General features: G+C 49.0%; 1 protein-coding gene across 3 annotated transcripts in view; it reads right to left on the bottom strand.

Annotated features, from left to right (window-relative positions):
- ZC3H18 (zinc finger CCCH-type containing 18) overlaps positions 1-19,821 on the bottom strand; it is a 33,843-nt gene extending 14,022 nt beyond the window's left edge. For 2 of the 3 annotated variants that reach the window (XM_042821392.1, XM_042821393.1), the window contains exons 1-8: positions 19,210-19,821; positions 16,465-16,549; positions 14,117-14,265; positions 13,718-13,810; positions 12,995-13,152; positions 11,700-11,732; positions 10,062-10,179; positions 8,411-8,703 (exon numbers count right to left, since the gene is read on the bottom strand). In XM_042821392.1, coding sequence (XP_042677326.1) covers positions 8,411-8,703; positions 10,062-10,179; positions 11,700-11,732; positions 12,995-13,152; positions 13,718-13,810; positions 14,117-14,265; positions 16,465-16,549; positions 19,210-19,791 — 1,511 coding nt within the window. In that variant the 5' untranslated portion in view covers positions 19,792-19,821. The remainder of the gene's footprint in view (positions 1-8,410; positions 8,704-10,061; positions 10,180-11,699; positions 11,733-12,994; positions 13,153-13,717; positions 13,811-14,116; positions 14,266-16,464; positions 16,550-19,209) is intronic. The other variant, XM_042821394.1, reaches the window with a different exon arrangement.
- Positions 19,822-21,873: the final 2,052 nt, after the last annotated feature.

The following is a 21,873-nucleotide window of genomic DNA, read 5'->3' as shown; positions in this document are numbered from 1 at the left end:
CGGGATAATTAAAGCCCTTCATTAGCAGCCTGCTCTTCCCTTTGAAGGCTTCGCCAGTCACTAAGAAGCCTCACCAGCTCCTTGTTTGGTAGTACCCCAAATTGCCTCAGCACACAGTTGAACTCCTACAGCCTCTCACCCTCTTGCCAAACTCCACAGCTCGTACATGATGACATCAAGGGACAGCACAGCATCCTATCCTCTGTCCTCCCAGCTTCAGCTACTCCAGCTTCACACTTTGTCCCTCCCCTATTCTCTATACGTACAGAATTTAACGAAACAAGAAATGTTTCATGTTCACCAGCCCCACAAATCTCCGTCCAGCCTTACAAGATGATGCTTCTGAGGATGACGTAGCAGCATGCAGAACTGCTGACTGCCTGCTCAGAGTCCCAGGCAGGCTATGGCTCAGCATGATTCACCAGAGCCTTGGTTTAGCTGAACCATCCTTTCCCGTATTGCTCTACCATACGCTATTTAACATGTTATTTGCAGTGGGCTGGTCCAGTTTTCCACGTTACATCTGCAATTATATCTGAGTATCTAATCAGGGAGGAAAACCATGATTCTGAACACGGGGCTGGGATAGACCCGACCTACTGTTCATACCCTGATAACGCTGAATGGCCGTAGCCAGGACTGAGCTCCTGTTCCAGCAGATTTGAGGTTATCTGAACTCCGCAGTACCTTCAAAGCAAGGAGGCATAAAGCAGGAAGAAAGGAGGTAAGGTTCAGCCTACACACCTGGTACCCAGCAGCAGGTTAAAAGGCAACAGAATGGAAGAGAACACGGTGGGAGGATGCTACTGAACACGGGCAGACCGTGTCACTCTGATGTCCTCTCCCTGGGGACATGCAAGGGGAGCATTCTGCTGGCACAGGTGGGCAGAGAGGCACAGTTTACACCTCAAGACTTGGAAAAAAGATGCCGAGAACCTTTCCACAGCACTTAACTCTAGACCTCGGGTACGAGCTTGGAGCAAAGGCGGCTATTAGAACAATTCCCATTACTTGCACTTATTAGCTGGTTTGATGCAATTCCCTCTTGATGAGGTCACTTTCTGGAGGAGAGGTTTCTTCCCCAGGAAAACCACAACAGAAGGCCTCATTCCTGGGTATGCTTTGGCTTTTGACTCAGCAGTAAATGTGTCACCACACTACAGCCAAGAAAGAAAGCTGATGCTCGTGTCAGGCATTATCAAAGGCTTTCCTCAAGAGTTACCTGTGTGCCCTGCAAGTACCATCACCACATGAACTTGTTCAACTTAGCACAAGGGACTGTGCCATCCGACGCCATTTGGCTCATCTCCTGCAATGGAATTCAGGAGTCAGAATTGAAAGTGAGCCTGAACAAGTGCCAAGATGATCCTCACCATCTGCCTCGGAGTAACGTCTCCATTACCAACCACACGAGTTTCACTGCAGAGGCTACCAAGGGCTGGCAGCCCGCAAGCACACAGCGTGCTGGTGCCACATCCTGCTGCAGATGGGTGCAGGTGGATGAAGGCAGGTAAGCTGTGGGGCTCAGAGCAGAGGGAATGGCAGCCAATGTGATTGCTGCTCACGGTGCCGGGCTTCAACAACGTGTTTCATCCTAGGCTAGGTTCTCTCTGCACTTTCACTCTGGGCGATTTCCACTTCCCATCCCGTGCTGGATCTGGTGTTTGACTGAGCTCTCCGTGAGCCAACTCAACTCTTTGGTTGAAGAGGGAGGAACAAAGAGCATGAAGCCTCACTTTGGAGCTGGGTTGGTGAGTCCTAGCAGCTGAACGACGGCTGGAGGCGGCACAAGGCTCAGGGGCTGGGGTGGTGAACCAGGAGGTCAGCTGCTGGGATTTACAAGAGCTCATCTTCAGCCAACTCTCATCCAGCTGCAGGCAAACCTGCAGCCAAAGCACTTCTGTAAATCCAGGTCTCCTTTTTCACCCACTTGCAGTTTTCAGGAAATACTTCAGAGTGCCTTTGAGAACGAACTCCCTAATTAGACAGATATGCCAAGAGGTTAAAAAAATAACAAAGGAAACAAAAAGGGACTGATGAAGCCCAATCAAAAGCAGCTTCATTTCCTCAGAGCCCAGAGCAGCAGCACCCTGCATCACCAGGGCACAAACAGCCACGGCAGAGCACGGCTATTTCTAAGGCCTGCTTTAACCTTGAAATAACTAAATGCTTTCTTTCCCAGAACGAACACGTTAATGCATATATGGCTGGAGTTTAATTACAGCAAGCCAGAGGAGAACTGAAGCTGCACGTGGCTTTGGTGAGGAGGAACAAAGGTAACAGCACCACATGGTTCAGCCCCAGACCCACCAAGCCTCAGCAGGAATTCAGTTGTGGGGAGAAAAAAAGTCAAGCTGGGTGCCCCCAGTCTTCCTGCTCGTGTGCTATGCAAATGATGCTGAAGCATTCCTAATCTCAGCCAGAAAATAAGCTTCCCAGGGAAAAGTGCTTCCTTCCTTCCCCGTGTGACACCAGCACCGTGGGTTAATGCACACCTTATCGGCGACGGTGACGTCAGCCTGGCTCCAGGGCTGCTCTTTTGGCCGCCACTTCCAGCTCAATTTTGTCCAAGAGGAAAAGTCTGGCGACGGCTTCGAGCCGTTTCGTTTCGAGCAGGAAAGCAGAAGCCGTGCCACTGGCACAAGTTTCCCTTCGGTGTCAGTGGAATTTTCCAAAGGAAGTGAACTCGAGGAATGTTTGCAGGCATAAACCAGAGCGCTCGTTAAGGGCTCTATAATTTCTGCTAAATAAGCTCCAGCCGCGCACGTGAACGCTGGCACATCTCCCATCTCAGCACAGTAAAGTCATACATCCCCAGCGCTGCTAAAGGACACCGGGTCCCAACAGCCACCCAGCAATGGGAACCACGCTGTGCAGTGCCAGCGGCCGCCGAGCTGCAGCAGCGTTAGCAGAGGCTTTGCTTTTCTCAAGAGGTTTCCATCTCCAGCCAAGTAATCAGTTGCTTAAAAAAAAAAAATAATAAAAAGATTTCTTCAAAGCCCGACGGGGAGAGGCTTTGAAATTAAATAGCTGGAGATACGATCTGAACCTCCAGGATGAAATCATCCCAGTGGGCAGATAAACCTATCTGCAATGGGATCTGCCCCGAGGGCCGAGCATTTGACGCCTCGAGAGCCTTCCCGAAACGAGAGGGACCCACATGCAGCAATGCTCCCAACTCTGCTTTAATAAAATCCCGTGTGTGGGATCGATCCGGCAGTTCTGACTCCAAAAAGCCAAGGAAAAACACATTCCTTGAGATCCACATCTGAGTCACTCGATGCCCTCCTTCCTATCGAGGTGCGGTGATGAAACCCTTCTCCTTTTGCTGCAGAAGTGGAGGCACAACCTCAGGAAGCACGACGATCAACCAAAGCTCCAGCCAACAGCAGTGGCTCTGCGGAGAGCTTGGACAAGTTCTGCTGATTGGAGTTTGCAGAGAGATTTTATTATGGTTCATTCCTCAGATGAACTGGGAGAACAAAGAGAGGTTGTCTAACCAGGTTCCACTGCTTGTGCTGGAAGCTGTACCCCAAGAGATGGGGATCCTTAAGAAGAGCATCTTCTTCCCTTCAGAATCCTGCGATGTACCTGAACAACAGCTGGCTTGAAGAGCTGCTTCCAGCAGAACTCAAAGCAGAGAGCAGACCTGGTGCTATGGGCAGACCACCAGCAGCTGCCACGAAAGATCAGAATGACCCTCAGAACTCTGAATTCTTCCAAAAAAACCCCAAAACCAACACAAAAACCCAGCAAGCTCAGTCAGTCTGTGATCACACACACACACACACACACACACTCATGAATCACTCCATTTGCATTCCCTACTTTTTGCCACTCCTTTATCTAATCAGCCTCCCTCTAACACTTCCTAACTTGCAAGCCCTGGGTAACCTGCACTCATTGATTTCACACTCCAGGGGATCCTGCTCATTAATGTGAGCACCCCAGGGACTCATCACGGCCTATTACAGAGACAACGTGAACCAGCTTGAATGAAAATGCCAGGGATCTCTGGAAAAGGAACGCAGCCCTCCATCCCAGGGCCTGCAGCACTGCCAGCATCCTGCAGCCAGCAGCTGCCACCAACTCAGCAGATGCAGGGAGAAGGATGATGCTCTGTGCTGGAAGGGCTTCCTGAAGGATTTGTGGTTCCCTACAGAAGAGCTGCCCTTTCTGACATTGCTTTCCATTTTAGCATCCCCACTCGTAGGTGTTATTTTTATTTTTTTTTAATGGCTGCCTAAGTGCACTCCATCGATAGCCTCTAACCCAGCCAAAGCAAACTTCCTTCCACAGAGCTCTGCTATAAGCATAGGGCAATGCACATGAGTTCATCGGGACACAACCTCTTCCCGGGGACTTGGAGCTGCTGGGATCTCCTGGGTGCACCCAGAGATGTCTCCAAGCATCCTCCTCACCCCATCTGCACTGGTGTCCTGCAGGTTTTGGGTTTAGACTGAACTTACCGACGTGGAGACAAACCTCCTGGAGAACTGCAGGACCAAATTCTTACCTTAAGCTGAATGTTCATCAAAGCACAGCCTGCAGCACCCTGGGCATGCAAAAACCCACACTTCTCTGAGTGGGAAAGAACCCGAGCGCTGTCTCCCTGACCACAGCACAGGATTATGTCCCCTCCCTTCCTGCTCATAGGGAACCACCATGCACCATGACCCCAGGGCACTGCCCTGCCTGCTGGGCCCTATGCCTTAACCCTCTTTGGAAAGAGGGTTAAGGCATAGGGCCTTTGGAAAGTGCTTTGGAAAGAAACACTAACAAGTCCCACGACAGCAAGCGCGTTGCTTAACGCCCCGCTGAAACAATCAGATTCACTGGGATGATGACAGGATAAAGACCTGTGCAACAATAGAAGGATTAAAACACGTTACTATTTCTGTGTGCAGGGTTGCAGCTGAAAGCCAGCAGCTCCACGGCTGGATCCAGCGCTCAGGTTGGAACATCCTGTCCTGCTCTAAGTCAAATCAAATCTTTCATGCCAACTCCACTCCAACACGCTTTGCACAACAGTCAACTACACTGGCAAGAGATAGATACAAAGCTGAAATCTGGTGCTCAGCAAAACCAGGCACAGCCTGGGGCCCCAGAACTTGTTCTGGAGATGGGGAGCATGGGGCCAGACAGCCACGTTATCCCTCCCATGGATCACAAAGTGTCCCGGCTTGTTTGAGTGCTCGATGCCTGAGGAGGGAAGAGGAGGAGGAACAATTTCACTGGCGCTGCAATCTCAGATTGTGGACTTCTTGGAAAGCTCATCTCAAGCTTGGAAAAACAAACAAAAAAAAAAAAACAACCAACAACCAAGCATGAAACAGCAATTACACACTTTGAGAAGGTCTGATCCTCGTGTGCCAATCCTATGGAAAGCCCAAGTGCTGCAGCCTCCTCTCAAAAGGCTGAAGGAGAAACATCTGCCATCGAGTCTGCTTGGATTTACAGTGTGTGTTTGTTAAATTTTAATCTTCCTCATCAGCAGCAAACACGATGCAAGGAAGTCCTCTGATTCTCTGCTGTTATCAGCCTTAACTGCTGCGTGTTGTTTAGAGATCAGATTAAAGTTTCCTGTTTTCAGTAGCACAGAAAGGGAACTTGTTTCCATGCGTCAGGCGTTTGCTTCTCAAGCTGTCTTTCATCCCTTTCAACTCCACTGTTCTGCACACACACGGAGATGAGGGCACCTGGGAAGGGCAGGCCTGCCAAAAACTGGGCTCCAGCGAATGGGGAAAAGCACAGAGGCTACAAATAGAGCTGCAGGTGAGTGCTGCACTGCTATCATGCTACCAGGGACACGTAAACCGACTGCAAACCTTTTACACATTAAACAAACCGGGGAACTGTTTGATGCCGAGGTGCCAAAAATGGAGCCTCTGCAACCCAGCCCAAAGGAAGGGATGTGGGGGAAAGGTGAGGCTGCTCCAACAGGAACCACATAAAGCCCATCTAAAGGCTGTGTGGGACAAAACCACGGTGCCTGGAGGTGCTGCACCCTGTGATAAAGGCTCTGGGGTGTATTTGCTGCTTTTTGGGCAGCACGGGGGAAACAAACTGCTGGATGGGGGGGGGGGGGATGTCCAGTGCCTGGTTTAGTGGGTGGGAATGCTACCAAGCTCATCTTTAAGGTCCCTTCCAACCCAGGCCATTCTATGAATCTGTTCTGCGCTTCTGTCTCTTCTCCAAGGCAGTATCAATTGCCCACTCAACACCAAGAGATACAAATGCTCCTTGCTGACAGCCACACAAAGCCCAAAAGCAAGCTCTGCACACTCTGACTCCCTCCTGGCTTTCTGCCTGGCCCTGCAGACATCTGCTCCTGCTTTCAGCACCAGGCTGAGGGCACTTACGGTTGTAGGCACTCTGTGATCCGCCGGTAGAAATAACAGCAGACATCACAGAAAGCAAAGAGGCACCTCAAGGACTACTCTCAGTTTACCAAGAGGTTACCCAAGAGGGTGGTGAGGCTGTGGCACAGGCTGCCCTATCCATAGAGATGCTCAAGGCCACACGGGATGGGGCCATTGGCAGCCTAATCTGGTGGAGGGCAACCTGCCCACAGCAAGGAGAACGTGATGATCTTTAAGGTTCCTTCCAACCTAAGCCATTCTATGATCCTACGAAGGCTTAACTTCAAAAGGCTGTTTTGGAGTTACAAGAGGCAGTCCACAGCTTGCTTAAGTGATGCTTACAGGGCAGAGGTGCACACAAGAGAAGCAGGAAACCTGTATCTACAAAGTATGCAACACCCCAGATGCTATAAATCCCATCTCTCAGCTCACACAGATGGTTACAAGAGGCAAGATGGGTCTACGACTGGCCAACACAGCCACTGCTCCTACCCAGCACAGCCTGGGCAGCACTGACAGCGAAAGCTCCTCCACCAAGCCCTACCCATGACCCTGCACAAGTGTCAAGGGAAGGAGACTGGCAATCATGGGCATGGTGACTCAATACCTAACACCCTGCCAATCAGCTGATGCTGCTTTCGCCATCATCATCACATGGACAGTGAGATCTCCTCCATCACTGACCCAACGAGAGCGCAAACCGACAGCAAATGTGTAATTAAGTGCACAAATGATGGTTGTAAGTGAAGATTACAATTAAATGTAGTTCCCCTTATTACTATAACCACTCTGACACTGTTAGTGCATCAAAGCACTCACAAGGCACAGTCCCGGTGTTCTGAAACTGAGACTTCCTCTTAGGAAAAAAAAAGGATCACCACCAAAAAGAAAATCAGTTTTCCCTTCTAGCAATACAAACAACAATTCTGCATCAGATTCAAGACTTAATCCCTTCTCTCACCTGAAGGCACACAAATCCACGTGGCATCTTGTTGCTGGCCTTCTTAGCCCTGTTCAGCATTAAAATACACTCTTGCTTATGCTCATGATGTTCTCCTCCAGTGCTCAAGAAGCAGAATACATTGCCCAGAAGGAGAAGCTTCAGTATGTTCAGGGGAACACGGCTTCCTTGTGCCTCTTCTGCCCCAGCATGCACATGCACACACTTGTGCACCCAGATGTTTCTCAGCACAGCAGCACAAACCTCTATCTGCCTCTGGTTTCCAAGGTCCTGATGCTGCTGATCAGTTTTCCTGAGCAGGAAATCTCACACTTTTCCCTTACTCTGAACCAAAAGGTATTGCAACATCAGAACTTTCCGTAAGTTCTATACTGATAAAGTGCTTTACAAACACACCTCATACACAGTCTATATATCAGTGTACTGAAGGAACTGACTAGAAGAAACTTATTTCAAGGCATGTAACTCTCTCAGCTTTTCAAACCTCTTCTTGGAGCTTTACTTAATGAAGTAAATACAGACCCAAACCAGCTCCGATTCGTGCCTAAGGGCACTGGTCAAGGCCACAGAAAGTCACTCCCATCTGCAGGATTCTCAGCACTGGGGGCTCAGTCAGCCTTCCACCACAAACTCCAGCCCCACAGACAGGGACAAGCTGCACATCTCCGTAGCTCCAGGCCACAGGATTGGCACTCTGCTCCTTTTAGAGCCAGGTTACAGAGACTGCTGCTTATCTGATGTTTTAGCTCCACTTAGTGGCCAGCAAGGCTCACTGTTGCCTTGCTCTAAAAACACAGCTCAACTACAGTAGCAGATAACAAAGAGCAGGTCCAGAGGAAGGTCACACGTGAGGTGCTGGCACTGCTGCCCAGAGAGCTGTGGGTGCCCCATCCCTGGAGGTGCTCAGCGCCAGGTGGGACGGGGCCCTGAGCAGCTTCACCTCGTGGTGGGGGCACCCAGCCCACAGCAGAGATGGGAACAGCATAGGAGGGAAGGTCCCTTCCAATCTAAGCCACTGTATGAACAGCACGAACCCATTCACGACCCACAGCTAGAACGCAAAGAGTGAATGGAAGCCAAGGCTTACCTTGGTAGCAGCGGGGACCGGGGCTTTGGTTTATCTTTGTCCTTGTCCCGGTCCCGGTCCCTGTCCCGGTCTCTGTCCCGGTCCCGGTGCTGCCTGTCCTTCTCGTCTCTTTTCACCCGTTCCCTCTCACGCTCCCACTCTTCTTTCCTCCTCTGTCTCTCCTTGTCGCGCTCCCGTTCGCGCTCCCGCTCGCGCTCCCTTTGACGCCGCTCTCGCTCCCGTTCCCGCTCCCTTTCCCGCTCCCTCTCACGTTGTCTGTTCTCTCTTTCCCTTTCCCGTTCTCGCTCTCTTTCCTATAAAAAAAAAAAAAAGAGCAATCACTGTGTCAGGATGGCAGCATCTCACATAGGGAGGCCTCCAAGTCTCAGACTGCACTCCATCCTCCTACGTTAGAGCCAAGTATTGAGGCAAATCCAGGGACAAATCACCGTTGTGATTTTCAAAGGCAAAAAGCCTATAAACAGGAGGGGAGTCAGCTCTTTGAAAGGGTAGATAAGGGCAGGACAAGGGGAAATGGTTTCAAATTGAAGGAGGGAGGATTTAGGTTGGGTGTCAGGGGGAAATTCTTTACTATGAGAGTGGTGAGGTGCTGGAACAGCTGCCCAGAGAGGCTGTGATGCCCCATCCATCCCTGGAGGTGTTCAAGGCCAGGTTGGACGGGGCCCTGGGCAGCCTGGGCTGCTATTAGATATGGAAGTTGGTGGCCCTGCATACAGCAGGGGGGTTGGAGCTTGATGAGCCTCGAGGTCCCTTCCAACCCAAGCCATTCTGTGATCTGTGAAAAATTACTTTTGCTTACCATACCTATTAAGGGAATGCATTGATGTTTACAGTATTCCCTCATTATGTCAATGTTTGTAACAAGCTAATTAACTTGAGAAATAAGCACCACGAAAATTGATGGTGCGCGATATGCAGCAACAGTGAGGACACGGCTCCTGTTTCTGCAATGCTTTTGTAAGAAAAAGAGGTCATACAGCAAAGCAAACCACTTAAGAACATGATGAAAACCACAATAAAGCTCCCCAGCGAGCAGGAGTTACTCTTTTAGACACTACTCTCTTTAGGCACAACAGCTTGCAAAAGGATGAGCAGAGAAAGCTTCATAGCCTTATTTCCATTATGCTCTGCACCTTGCAGCAGAGCAACACCAACTGACAGTAGTTGGGGTTTTGGCAGCAGGCAGGGTGCTCTCCCTGCCTAACTCAAAGCAATTAATGTGCAGCTGTAGCAGCAGAAGACAGCCTTGCTGGAGCCTCTGCCTGCCCACATCTAATCCTTTCCATCTGTCCCAGTAACTAACAGCTAAACCATCCCTCAGCTACATTATTTCCTGGAAACTCCCTCCCCTCTCCAAAATTTCCAAGAATGGTTGCACAACTGCCTTGTGCTGGCAGAAGCAGCCAGGGCACGTGAAAAAGAAGCACCTTCAGTGAGGAGAGCAGAAAGCTGCACCCAGCAGTGCCACTGAGCTGCCAGCTCCATCACTTCGCATGTTCTGCACAGTAACCGAAGATTAAACTGCTGTAAGATTTGGCATCTTGAACATAGGAGAGAAATCCTGGCTCAGCTGCACAGGAATGTGACGAGCAGCAGAAATACTGGAGGAGAGCTGGAAGGGAAGGTGTGGGAGAGGTATCACCTTACTTACTCTGTAGTTACGGTATGGATCTGGGTCTGTGTACTGGACCCTGAAATTCTCATACTGCCCACCACGCCAGAACCGTTCTATTTCATAGTCGTAATAGGGATCTGCATAGGGATCAAGCCTACAATGAAAAACAGAAGGTTAGAAAGGGAAACATGGCTTTGTCACCATACAGAAACACTACATAGCCTAGGTCAGCTCTTAGCCACTGTGTACCGACAAGAAATGCTCTGTGGATTATGGCTGCAGAAAGTGGTTTGTTTCCTACATACGCCACACAGAAACCGCCTTCTTAAAATGAAGCTTATCAGAGAAAAGCACCACATTTTCTCCATAGCCCAGGAAAGGACACTACTGACCCCGTTCAGCCTTCAAATCAATGCAGTAACAAACACAGAATTGCTTCTTACAGCTACTTCAGACGTGTGCAAATGTAACAGAACACATTTTGCCTCGCTGACCGAGGGCTGCACTCTGTGCCTGCACACACAGCTCTCTCGAGCACATCCCAAGCACAGCAGGCTGCCATCTCCTGCTCTGCAGCCACCAGAGGCGACGGGTGCACAGCAGTGCTGCCTGGATTGGAAGCAGAGCGATGCTGAACAGCTCAGCTCTGGATGCAGACAGCAGTGCTGAGTCCCTGCACCTGGAATACTCCATGCATCAAAGGTAACTGCAACTGCAGCTGATATCCTCCAGTGGAAAAGCCCCGAGTGCACAAATGGGCTGGGGGGGCACACGACATGCTACTCAATTGCAAAGAACTGTAATTACTTTTGAGGAGGAAAAGGATCTAAATCCCACCCCTCCTTATATCTCAATGCCTCCAAAAGGTTTCTGTTAGCATTTTCTGATGGTTTTGATTGATGTTTTTTAATTTGGATATCCAACCACATCCAATCCCTGCCAGCCACCTGGAGTGCAAATATCAGATCCATGGTACAGATGGGGAGGTGGGTATGGGAAACAAGAAACTTCCAGGGCCACAGAACAGGTAGTGTGGCAGAACTAGGATTATAAAGTGCTCCCAACTTCCAGGTCATCCACAGTGGGACTCCAGCTCATGAGTAGGGGGAATTTGCATTTGAAGAAGTGCCAAACAACCTAAGCCAGGCTACCATGAAAGTGCTCCCCTGCCAGTCTAGAGGCTGCCTGTATTTCTTTCAGCACTTTTAAATGGTTTAAGATCTCTGTGTTTCTGTCTGAATTGATTTCCAAAGGAAAGCATACCAGGGAATCCTGAATACTGCTAGCCAAGCCTTTACCAACAGCTGATGCCAACGAGGTAGCAGTAGAGATTCAGTGACATCAGGTGTTTGAATAAAAGAAATCTCAGGCTACCCCAAAAAAGGAAGCTCTTCACTTTTTAACCCAGCCTCAAATCCCAATCTCTGCATTCCCTTCCCATATCCATTTATAGTGTTTTTATTCATACCATAAGCACCCCTGCCGTGCATTTAAATAATTACAGGTGAATAATTGGCATCACCCCCAAAATACATCCATTCAGTCAGTGAACTGCCAGCCACATCTGTGTGCCAGTTGTCTGTGGCCTCGGAAGTTTTCAGAAGTGCAATGGAGAAAAAGAAGGGGAATATTTTCTTACAGTTGCAACAGTACTGGAATCAAAGACCTGCTTACCCATAGTTAATGTTTTCTTTGATGTCCACCTCCCTATAGTTTTTCAAAAAAGAGAAAGGGATTCATGAACTATTTAGACATCTCCATACGTCACAAGACAATTCTGAAAGCATTTATTAACATTCCAGCTGAACCATCAGTGGTTATTTGCTGGCGTCAATCTGTGCACGAGAGAGAAATCACTATTTCTAGAGCATACAGCAGTAACTACTTGGTAACTTTTGCCTGTGCACACTACACATCATAATATTTTAACATCTCCATCTGCTTCTACGTAAAATTCATTAACTTGCAGAAATTCCATGTTTGCTTACTGCTATTTAATGTTGACTACATGCGAGAGCAAACTTTTTGCTTGACTGTATGAAAGCACAGACAGTCCTGCACCCAGCACAGCAAATCCTTACATAAATGAGGCAATGGCACAGAAGGACGCTGAGTGAAGATGCTGTAACTGTACAGTTATAAAACGAGGATGCTCTATGGTTAACCCACAGAGCACTGCTCATAATGTGCCCCAGGTACAACTGAATGCCTTCTCAGAAGAAGACAGAGGCTGATTCCTACAAAGGGGAAGAATTAACAGGGGGAACCGATCGGTCAGTTTGTAGAACTGAGTGGAAATATCTCCAAAATCTGTATGTGGAGGAACAGGGGATGCATGTGTGAGAGAAAAACCATGGCTTCACCTACAACACTACAGAACACAAACCTCTCTCTTAAATGTTGCTTTAAATGTTGCTTTCCATATCATCTTTTAGCCTCAGAACTGCTATGCACATCTCCCAAAGCACACTGATGTACCCTTGCACCTGCTTCTGCCTGCCTGCTCTCAGCCATGACAGGATGGTGTCTGAGGTGGCTAACATTTCATGTTTTACTACCTCCTTTAGCAGCCACCTACAACTTAGGTTCAGGATGCTTGTTTTTGCCTAGGCTGTGCAGCAGCATCTACCAGGCTTGCTTTCTGACCAGTGCCTTACTGAACAGCTTACTAGGGACTGGTCAAGACATTTGTTAAGAGTCTTCTGTCTCAATAACCTTGCAACTAAACACTCAGCTAGCTGTGACAGCATGGCAGCTGCCACGAAGCTCTTGGATGCTGAGGGTATACCAGCTTTACAACCCCAATTTCAGTGTTCAAATCCCTCACGAGTTGCAATTAAAAAAGAAAAAGAAGTCAGAAGAATGAGCTGGTGACAGGTATTCTTCCTGCTCAGCTACTGGAAGGCTGCCATGCTATACTGCACTCCCACCCATCCATTCCACAGGGCAAGAACCAAGCTGCATCTTACGCTGGATCTCGGACGTCTCTGGTGATGCGGTAATTCCAGTCACGGAAAAACTCATTTTCCTTGTCAAATTCACGCTCGTCTTCTCCAATAGTCACAGTGAACCTCTTCTCCTCAAAGTCAGGCTCCTGTTCTTTCCTCATTGTTGCCTTTTTTAATACCTATGAGGAAAAAAAAAAGTACTGTGAAGAGAACTTCCCGAAGGCACAGAAGAATCCTTCACTTGGGAGAAATGTGTTCTTCAACTCAAGCGTCCTTCTTCTGCCCAAGTCTCAGGAATGCGCACACAAAGGAATTTCCTTGCTGCAGAAAGTGTAATTCACTACCAGATCAGCTCAGAACAGCTGCTGTACTACATTTCAAGCACGCAAACCCCATGCTCTGAAATGATCAGACACGTGGGTGCTACAAAAACAGAAAGGGAAACGACCAGCTTTTCAAGCTTCCTTGAGGGCATGACTTCAGCTTTCTCTAACTGCCTTGGGCCACAAGCTCCCCCATGGCTCAGGCTAACAGGAAAAACAAACCTGGATGTCAGCTCCTCTCGCCTGCACAAGAACTGTGATAGCAGGAGGCAGCACTCAATAAATTAAAAGGCAAAAGGAAGGCTTCTGAGAAAGAGCCTACATGACATGCTGCAAAAGAAAGCTCTGCTAGCATTCTGCTATCAGTGAGACCTGTCTGTGTGTTCTGGAGAAAGCCAGCATGCTTGAGGATGCCACTCACCTCCTTCGCATGCCGGAGTCCTCGCTCCCAGGCACTTTCTGTTGGAGGATCCGGAGGAGGGGGAGGTAAGATTTCATCAACCACCGGCCCTCCCTGTCACAAGGGGAAGGAGAAGGAGACAGACATTCAACATTAGTTCTAAGCAAACATTTGCTTTGTAAATAGCTACTCAGGAATACCTTCAGAATCTCTGGAGACGCATCAGCAGGGCATACGCTGGGACACACGTGGAAAATTACTCCCCTCTACTAGCAACTTCAAGACCACCTTTTCAGAATCACATATGCAGTAAGCGTACAGAGTTTTGCTAAAACACTAACTCAGAACCTTCGCTCCTCCTGGAGCACGAGACAGAAGCTGAATGCAGAAGCCAGGAATTCACACAAAAGGAGTGCATACCCACGGGTTGGCTGGCATCAGCGGGTGAGGGCCGATGGGCGGTGCGCCATTCGGGGAGAAGGGCTCAGGCTTGGAGATCAAGGAGTAATTTCCTTTGTCATTCACTCCGGGGTGTATAAATCGACAGTTCATGCCCCAAGTGCAATGACCTGTGGAAATACAGAGTTCTCTGTTAGATCCATGCATGTCTGAACAGTACAGCAATGCTCGTTCAGGGCCACCACCACCACTCGAAACCCATCAAGGAACAACGCTGCTCCGGATACCTGACCACCCTTCTCTCCCAGTTTGCTGAGCTTTGCCTACTTGCATATTCTTGTCAACTCCTCACTGTCCCAGGGAGGATAAATTCAACAGCTCCATTCACAAACAGATGAACGTACAAGAATCTTATTATGCCAGGGAGAAGGGAGTGATGGATGCAGACACACCGTTAAGCAAACGCCGTAATAAGTCCGTGAGCTCTGCAAGCCATACTAAAGACAAATGCCTCAACTCAGAGCTTCACCTTTTACAGAAAACAACCACTATAACCTGACAGCAAAGAAAACATCACAGTGCATTTGGAATTAGCAGCTCTCTGGTGAGGCACAACCGTACATCAAAGACTTTTCCCTGCAGCTGACTCCACACGCCTGCCAGCACAAAGCAGGAACGGAGACACCGCTAAGGAGGGCAGCAGCCAGCAACCTGCAGCAGCTTGCTCATTAGCTTCAGCCATCATCTCAAGGAGATGGCAGCGCTCAGGGGTCTGTAGCAGGATGCAAAGCCAATTCCTGATTTTAATTCAGCTTGTCTTAGAAACAATCCCCGTTATTTATTCCTGCTGGCAATTCATTCTGCATCTGGCAACAGACACTTTGCAGATTTTCCAGAGAAAGGCATCACAGAGGCACCGCTAATCCTGTGCTCCCTCAGGCATTAACACATTGATTTTACGTGCTAGCAGCACGTGGCCCAAGAAGCCTCCCTGGCCTCAGAAACATGTCAGAAATCCATGCTGCACCTGGGTAAAGGGAAGCTCTTGGTCTGTGGAAACGCTCCTCATTAGTCCCAGACTAACCACAGTCAGAGATAACACTAGATGCTGTCGTGCTGTCAGCAACAGTGAGAGCACAAATCCCTTTGCAGAGGCACGCTGTGGCTGCAGCATCCTTGCTCAACATGCAGCTGAATGCCTGCCAGGAGGGGTCTGCCAGACCCCCCACCAGCTCCTGCTACCTCACACAGAGGTGTCAAGGGGAACGATCCCCTGAGGGGCACGTGGCAAAGCAGCCACACGCCAAGCTCCATCCCTGAAAGCTGTCAAGCTCATCATTCATGCAACAGAAGAGGCACAGCCGTACGTGTGCTTATCAGACACAGCGAGGCTGAAAATCCAGATGTCCTCAAGGTCCCAAGTGAGCAGCACCTGACCTCACTGGTGGCAACAAAGCCCTGAGGGGGGGCAAGGCAAAGCGAGTGTCAGCGTTACCTGAAGCAGTGCCAAGTCAAAGAACACCTGGGGCAGGAGATCCCGCAGCCTGAACTTTGACTCAGGCAAACATTGCCATCCAGCGGAGGCGTGTGTTGTGCAAAGGATTGAGGAATAAGCACAGGAACTTCCCTGTGCCATCAGCATCCTTATCAGGCTCAGCACAGGTAGATCAGGAAGCCAGGGACGTGCTGGGTGATGGGCACATGCCTGGAAATCCCCAAGCAGGTCCCTATGCTGCCTGTGCTGCTGACGCAAAGGGGAGGACTCCACCCTGCTTTCCATCCTCCTTTTAATTTCAGATTTCAATCAATTGTTCAGTGAGGACTGTCAGTAAAGCACAGTCAGAAAGTAGGCATCAGGGGGGCTGAATGAAGAACTATAGCTTAGAACATGACTTACCAAGATCTCCAGCCCTACCTTCAGTTTAAAAAAAAAAAAGGAGAGCTGTTTAATAACTGGGGAAGTGAGCTGGCCATCAAATTACAAGAAACAATTACATTGTGGTAAGGCATCAGCTTGATAAGAAAGAATGAAATTTGCCATTTTTGTTTTCCATTGAATAACATCACAGAACCTCTTTAAGCAGCAACCAATTGTCAAATGAGCCCCAGCAGTTTTATTCCATCCTGTTTTGAACACGCTGGTGAGTTCTCCTTTAATTGCTTCTCCTGGGTTCAACAGACCCAGGTCACAGGATTTTTTTGCATATTGGCCCTATGTAAATTCAGCATCTGGCCACCAGGAAGCTGACACTGGGGATGCCTGGGACAGAGACTGTTGTGCAGAGAGCAGCTTAACTGCTACAAAACGGTGAGAGGGAGAAAACCTACAGCACCTTGGGTCTGCCTCCACCATCACAGCATGCCATTACCTTTCATGAAGAACCGACAGGTGGGACGTGGCCTCACTTTTCTGTCGTTGGGATCTTTAACTTCTCCTTCTTCCAAGTCATCGTCCTGGAACAGACAGACAGGCTGACACTTCATGCAGTGATTTGACATGTCACAACATGGTCCAAGATCAACCACTGCAAGCACACCCTGAGGCAAAGCAGGGGGGAAATTCAAGAAAAGGCTGTGAGAAACACCCTTGAGTATATTCACAACTTACTGCTAGCAATGAGGACATGGATCAACTTCAGTGCTTTCCAAAGCTGACTGCAAAGCCCAGCAGGCATCACAAACATCCTGGCACCACATGTAGACTGTGCTGCACCAATTTACTCAGTGTACATTCAGAGGCTCAATAATCAATGGTACAGTGGATTAAAATCTTAACGTACCTTGGTTGAACGAGGCTGGTTGTGCACTTCCAGCTGACAGCAGGTGGAATGCAATTAGAGGAAGCCTCATGCAAACGAGCTCAATTGCATTGCCTTCCCTTGCTGCAGGCTACGAGTGCACACAGATAGCTATGGCAGCACAGCTGGGTGATGTTTCTGTCCTCCAGAGCCTCCACACTGCCTGGCCCTACTAGGCACTCCTGTCACACCTGCTCAGCTCAAGCAAATTCCTTCCATTAATTGATTTAAATTACACAGCAGAATTCCTGAGTAGAGTACTTAATGCAGTGTCCCAATATGGTCACTCTCTAAGAGGGAAGGTTTAAGTTGGATATAAGAGGGAAGTTCTTTACTATGAGAGTGGTGAGGTGCTGGAACAGCTGCCCAGAGAGGCTGTGATGCCCCATCCATCCCTGGAGGTGTTCAAGGCCAGGTTGGACGGGGCCCTGGGCAGCCTGGGCTACTATTAGATATGGAAGCTGGCAGCCCTGCATACAGCAGGGGGGTTGGAGCTTGATGATCCTTGAGGCCCCTTCCAAACCAAGCCGTCGTGTGATTCTCTACTCCTCAGCTCCACGCAGCAGTTACAGAGGAAGCAACTCAGGATGATGGAGCTTTCTTCAAAGACTCAGAACCACAGGGGACGAGCACAGAGCAACCACCATGGAACTCCTCTAGGAGACAGCAGTCAGGGCTTTGAAGTACCTGCCTTCCCTTTGTTCTACGTGAGCACACAGCTGTCAGGCACCCGACACACACTCAAGAAAAACAGTTACCTCTCCTAAAAGGCACACGCCTTATCTCACAGTCTCTGTTCACCACTCATTTCTCAGCACACAAAACATCTGAGCAAGGAGCAGCTGGCAGAGGCCTCCCCACTACAAGGCAAAAATAACAGCCCCACGGCAGCAGTGGGAATAGATTAGGAAAGTTGCATACTTTGATCAGTGCAGAAGCTGGAAAGGAGGAAAAAGCACTGCTTGTCTCTAGATAGAGTCTGCAGGGAGATGGATTAACAGCCCCTTCTGCATCCCTTTGAGGGCAACGCAAGGAGCGCTCCCCTGAGCAAGAGCTGATTTTAAAGGCTACGCTTTCATTCACATTAAAACCTGTATTAATATCCCCTCCTCCAAAGACAGGAGTCTGAAAGCAGAGCAAAACGTGGAGCTTTAAGAGGTTGCCCAAAAGCCAGGGATGGCATTCAAGGATGAGAGAATGGCACAACCAGCTCAACTCGGCTGCTTTCAAAAGAGCCGTGTGAAGTCTCTGCAGAGGCCGTACTGGAACAAAAGGGAAAGTATTTATTTCTGTGAGGTCTCCTTGGAATCAGGCAGCTGGGAACCCTGTTATGAGTTAATGTATGAGAAGCAGAGTACAAATTCATCCTGTGCTTTGTAAGGAGAGCTCTCCTAAGAATGCCGTGAATTCTAAAGGAAAGCATTCATATTTTAATCAAGAAGCAGGCACGGAGTCAGGGCGCCAGGAATTTATTTTATCCTGCCTGGACTCCCTCACAACATGCTGAAATTCCTCCTAACTCAATAAGAAATACACAAAACTTTTGGAAAATGCCATCAGTGGTTAAGGAAGCTGCTTGCCAGAGCAAGGCACGATGAAGCAAAGCTGCATTGCTTTGTTTTAGAAACAAAAAACCCCACAACTTTTGGGGGGAAAAATAGCTGACCATGAAGCCCCAGAGCACAGCACGACAAACAGTGCTCCATTTTTCCTAAATACTTACATGTGTTTCTCAGCTGAAACAGCACTGACTGGGTCTGCACACCCCCTACCTGATGACCAGCCCTCAGGGCCTGCCTGGTTAAGCACTCCCCACAAATCCCAGCACAGTCTGCTCCTCCTGTTGTTCCTGGGGCCCTGGGTTTCTTGTACCCCTGACACCAAGTCCAGGAGCTGCACTACAGCCTCTCAAACCATCCTGATGAGACACTTATGAATGCTTAATGAATCACTAACTAATTTGCTGTCAGCATCATCTGTACGTCCTCCGAGAGCCAAAGCAGAGTAGTTTCTTAAGGCACTGGAGCTGTTCCACACTAGGCAGCTAATAGCTTACTTGCAACTGCTCCAGCAATATGTGGCACAATTCTTCTACAGTACGTGGCAGTGGATGCCCTAGAAACTGAGGTCAGGACTTGGCCCACAACAGTTATACCTCTGAAGGAAACATTGTTACTTGCATGCTGGGGATGCAACTAGCACAGACACCAGTGCAAATGAGGAGAGAAAGGCAGGACACTCCATGAGGCAACAGCTCAAACACAAGGACAGGTCTCACCCAGCAGAACTGTCCACCCCAGACCAGCTCCTACTTACATCAATTTCACCATCATCAATCTCTCCATCATCCTCTTCTTTCTTCTTCTCCTTGACGGCATCCTGGCCATCCTTTTCATCATCACTTTTACTGCTGGATTTCTTCTCCTCCTCAGGGGCGTCGTCTCCTTTCTCCTCTTCCTCATCATCCTCACCAGCAGCTTTCTCCACATCCTCCTCTGCAGGAGCAGCGCTTGGCTCCTCAGGAACCTCCTCATCATAGTCCAACTCATGCTCATCCAGCTCCCGGGTGACAGAAGATGCTTCATCACCAAGGTCATTAGCACGGTTTTCCTCCTCACCTTTGCGAGGCTGGGGGCTCTTCAGCTCCCCACTCTGCTCATTGTTGTCAGAGTCCTGAGACTTGGCTTCACTTAAGTGGTCCTCTTCATCCGAGTGGTTCTCCTCACCACGGCTCAGGGCCCGGGCTGCCTCCTCCTCCTCACCCAGGACGCTGCCTTGCCCACCCTCTCCATCAAGTCCCCGCTCTGAACCGCTCTCCTTTAGGACCTCGTCGTCAGAAAGCTGCTGGTCTTCATCAGGAGAGCAGGGGTTTCGCTCAGGGCTGTTGGAAACATCCATCAGTACCCAATAGCCTGTGGAAGGAAGAATGCTGCACTTGTTATGGAGAACGAGCTGGGAAAAACAAGAACGGCTCACCTTGTGTTTTGTCCTCCTAAAGGGGAAAAAGAATGCTTGAATTCACAAATGTGGTTTATCAAAGTATCTTCAGGAAGATGGCATTTTAAACTGCATAAAAAACTTACTCCAAGATTACTCCACATAAGCTAAGGGCACGTTACCCTTGATTTATATGGACAGAGCTCAAGGTTGGGATTTCATCTACAGGCCTTAACAGTGAACTGCACTGCACTCCCACCAAGCAATGAGGGGGTTTTCTCACCCTCACAGCATTTCTCTCATGAGCAAGTGAGTGAGCTCCAGAGCACAGGGTCAGCTTTTTCAGACACATCTGGTTAAGCATAAGAATGTGGCACTGCAGATAGCACAGACTCCTGAAGAGACAGAACCACTATTCACAACGATTCCAGGAAAAAATGGCCATACATTGATGGTGGGGTTTTTTGTTTGTTTGTTTCACATACTGCAACCAGGACAGGATGCAATCCAGAAAACTCAGGGAAAGTAATTGTGGTGAGGGAACCTGGTGCTGAGATACGGCAGGAGGAGCACAGAGCATTGCTTCTGTGTGCTAAGAGCCTGGAAAACCAGGAACAGCTTTATTACCCACGGTACATCTCTGCTTCCCTAAGAACTTCCTGGGATGAGGACTGTTGTATTCATGCTCCAGACATTGCCAGCTGTGCTGCCACCTCTGAGACAGCATCGCCTGCCTTCGCCACAGCGCAGCCCTCATTAGCTGGTATTGGCAGCAGACCCTGGAGATGAAAGTCACTCTCAAGAAACGCTCCTTACACCAGGGGAGGCTGCAGAGGAGCTGTGAACGTTCCTCAGAAATAAAAGCAGCAGCACAAGTGTATCCAAAGAGCAGTAACAGTAACTCTGCTCAAACATCAGCTCGCTGATACGCGAGGATGATGTGAACGCCTGAGGGAGCCCTGGGGAGCAGAAGGGCCGTGCTGAGCTGCCTGCCAGCTCCTCGTGCCTCCTTGCACTTCTTAGTTCTTGCTCACAACCAAAGCTGTGATTTGACTGAGAGGTGATAAACCAAATTAAAAGACAGCAATTGCCTCTCGCTGATAGCGGCTCTGGGCAGTTAAGCAGGATGTAATCTGAAACAAATTATATTCTTACTGTGCCTATAAAGGTTGACGCCGAGTTCATAAACGCTTGCACAAATTGTTGCTGGCTTCAAGAGGAATTTTATGACAGCAATTTTAATTGCCTAAGTGTCTGAGAAGTTACACTTTGCATGCACACAGAGCAGCTTAGTGTATCGCACCCGAAAGGTCAGCCTGAAGAGGCCAGCAGAAATACAGAAGCTGTCAAGTATGGATGCGTTCAGGAAATTTGTTTTCTAATTTCTTAAAAATAAGCAGCACCAAAGCAAAGGCTTTTCAGTGACTCACTGCCTTTCTGCACTCAACACCGAGTCCTCCAGAGGGCTGGGGGAAAATGAATGCATTCTCACCGTCAGCTGAACTGACGAGCACGAGTCACCTCCACTATTAAAGCTAAATCCAGAGCATTTGTGAGTTGCAATAATTTCCTATTAATTCCCAACTGCAGAAACGATAAGAAACACCATAAATGACAGCTGATTGTAAGAGCTCACAAAATCCAAGCTTCCCTTGGGCAATGGGCCTCAGGCCTCCTGCTGCCTCTATCTGCTCTTGCTGCAAAGCAACACACAGAGGGCACTTATGGTCTCTATGCTGCTTCCTACACTGCAGGACTTCAGCAAGACCACAGCTCAGCTGCTCCCTATGGGCCACTGCTCCCTGTTCACTGGTATGTGAGAAAAGATGCCCTGACACCAAGGGAATTGGGTCTTTTGAAAACAAATCCTCCAGCCATCCCTCAGCCTTGGGCATCCCCGTGGGTCTGAGCCAAGAGGACAGCAAGTGAACGTGGTTTATATTACAGTCACAAACCTACCTGCTGCAGCAGCACATCAGGAGAATGACCCGAGATGGGAGAAGGCCTCATGGCTGACCTAACCAGTGTTACCTGTAGCCATTC

This window comes from Centrocercus urophasianus, unplaced genomic scaffold (assembly GCF_019232065.1).
Source record: "Centrocercus urophasianus isolate 14NV4802_14NV808 unplaced genomic scaffold, USGS_Curo_1.0 seq_2, whole genome shotgun sequence".
Taxonomy (NCBI): domain Eukaryota; kingdom Metazoa; phylum Chordata; class Aves; order Galliformes; family Phasianidae; genus Centrocercus; species Centrocercus urophasianus.
The sequence above is the reverse complement of the archived record's forward strand: the minus strand, read 5'-3'. Positions and strand labels throughout refer to the sequence as shown.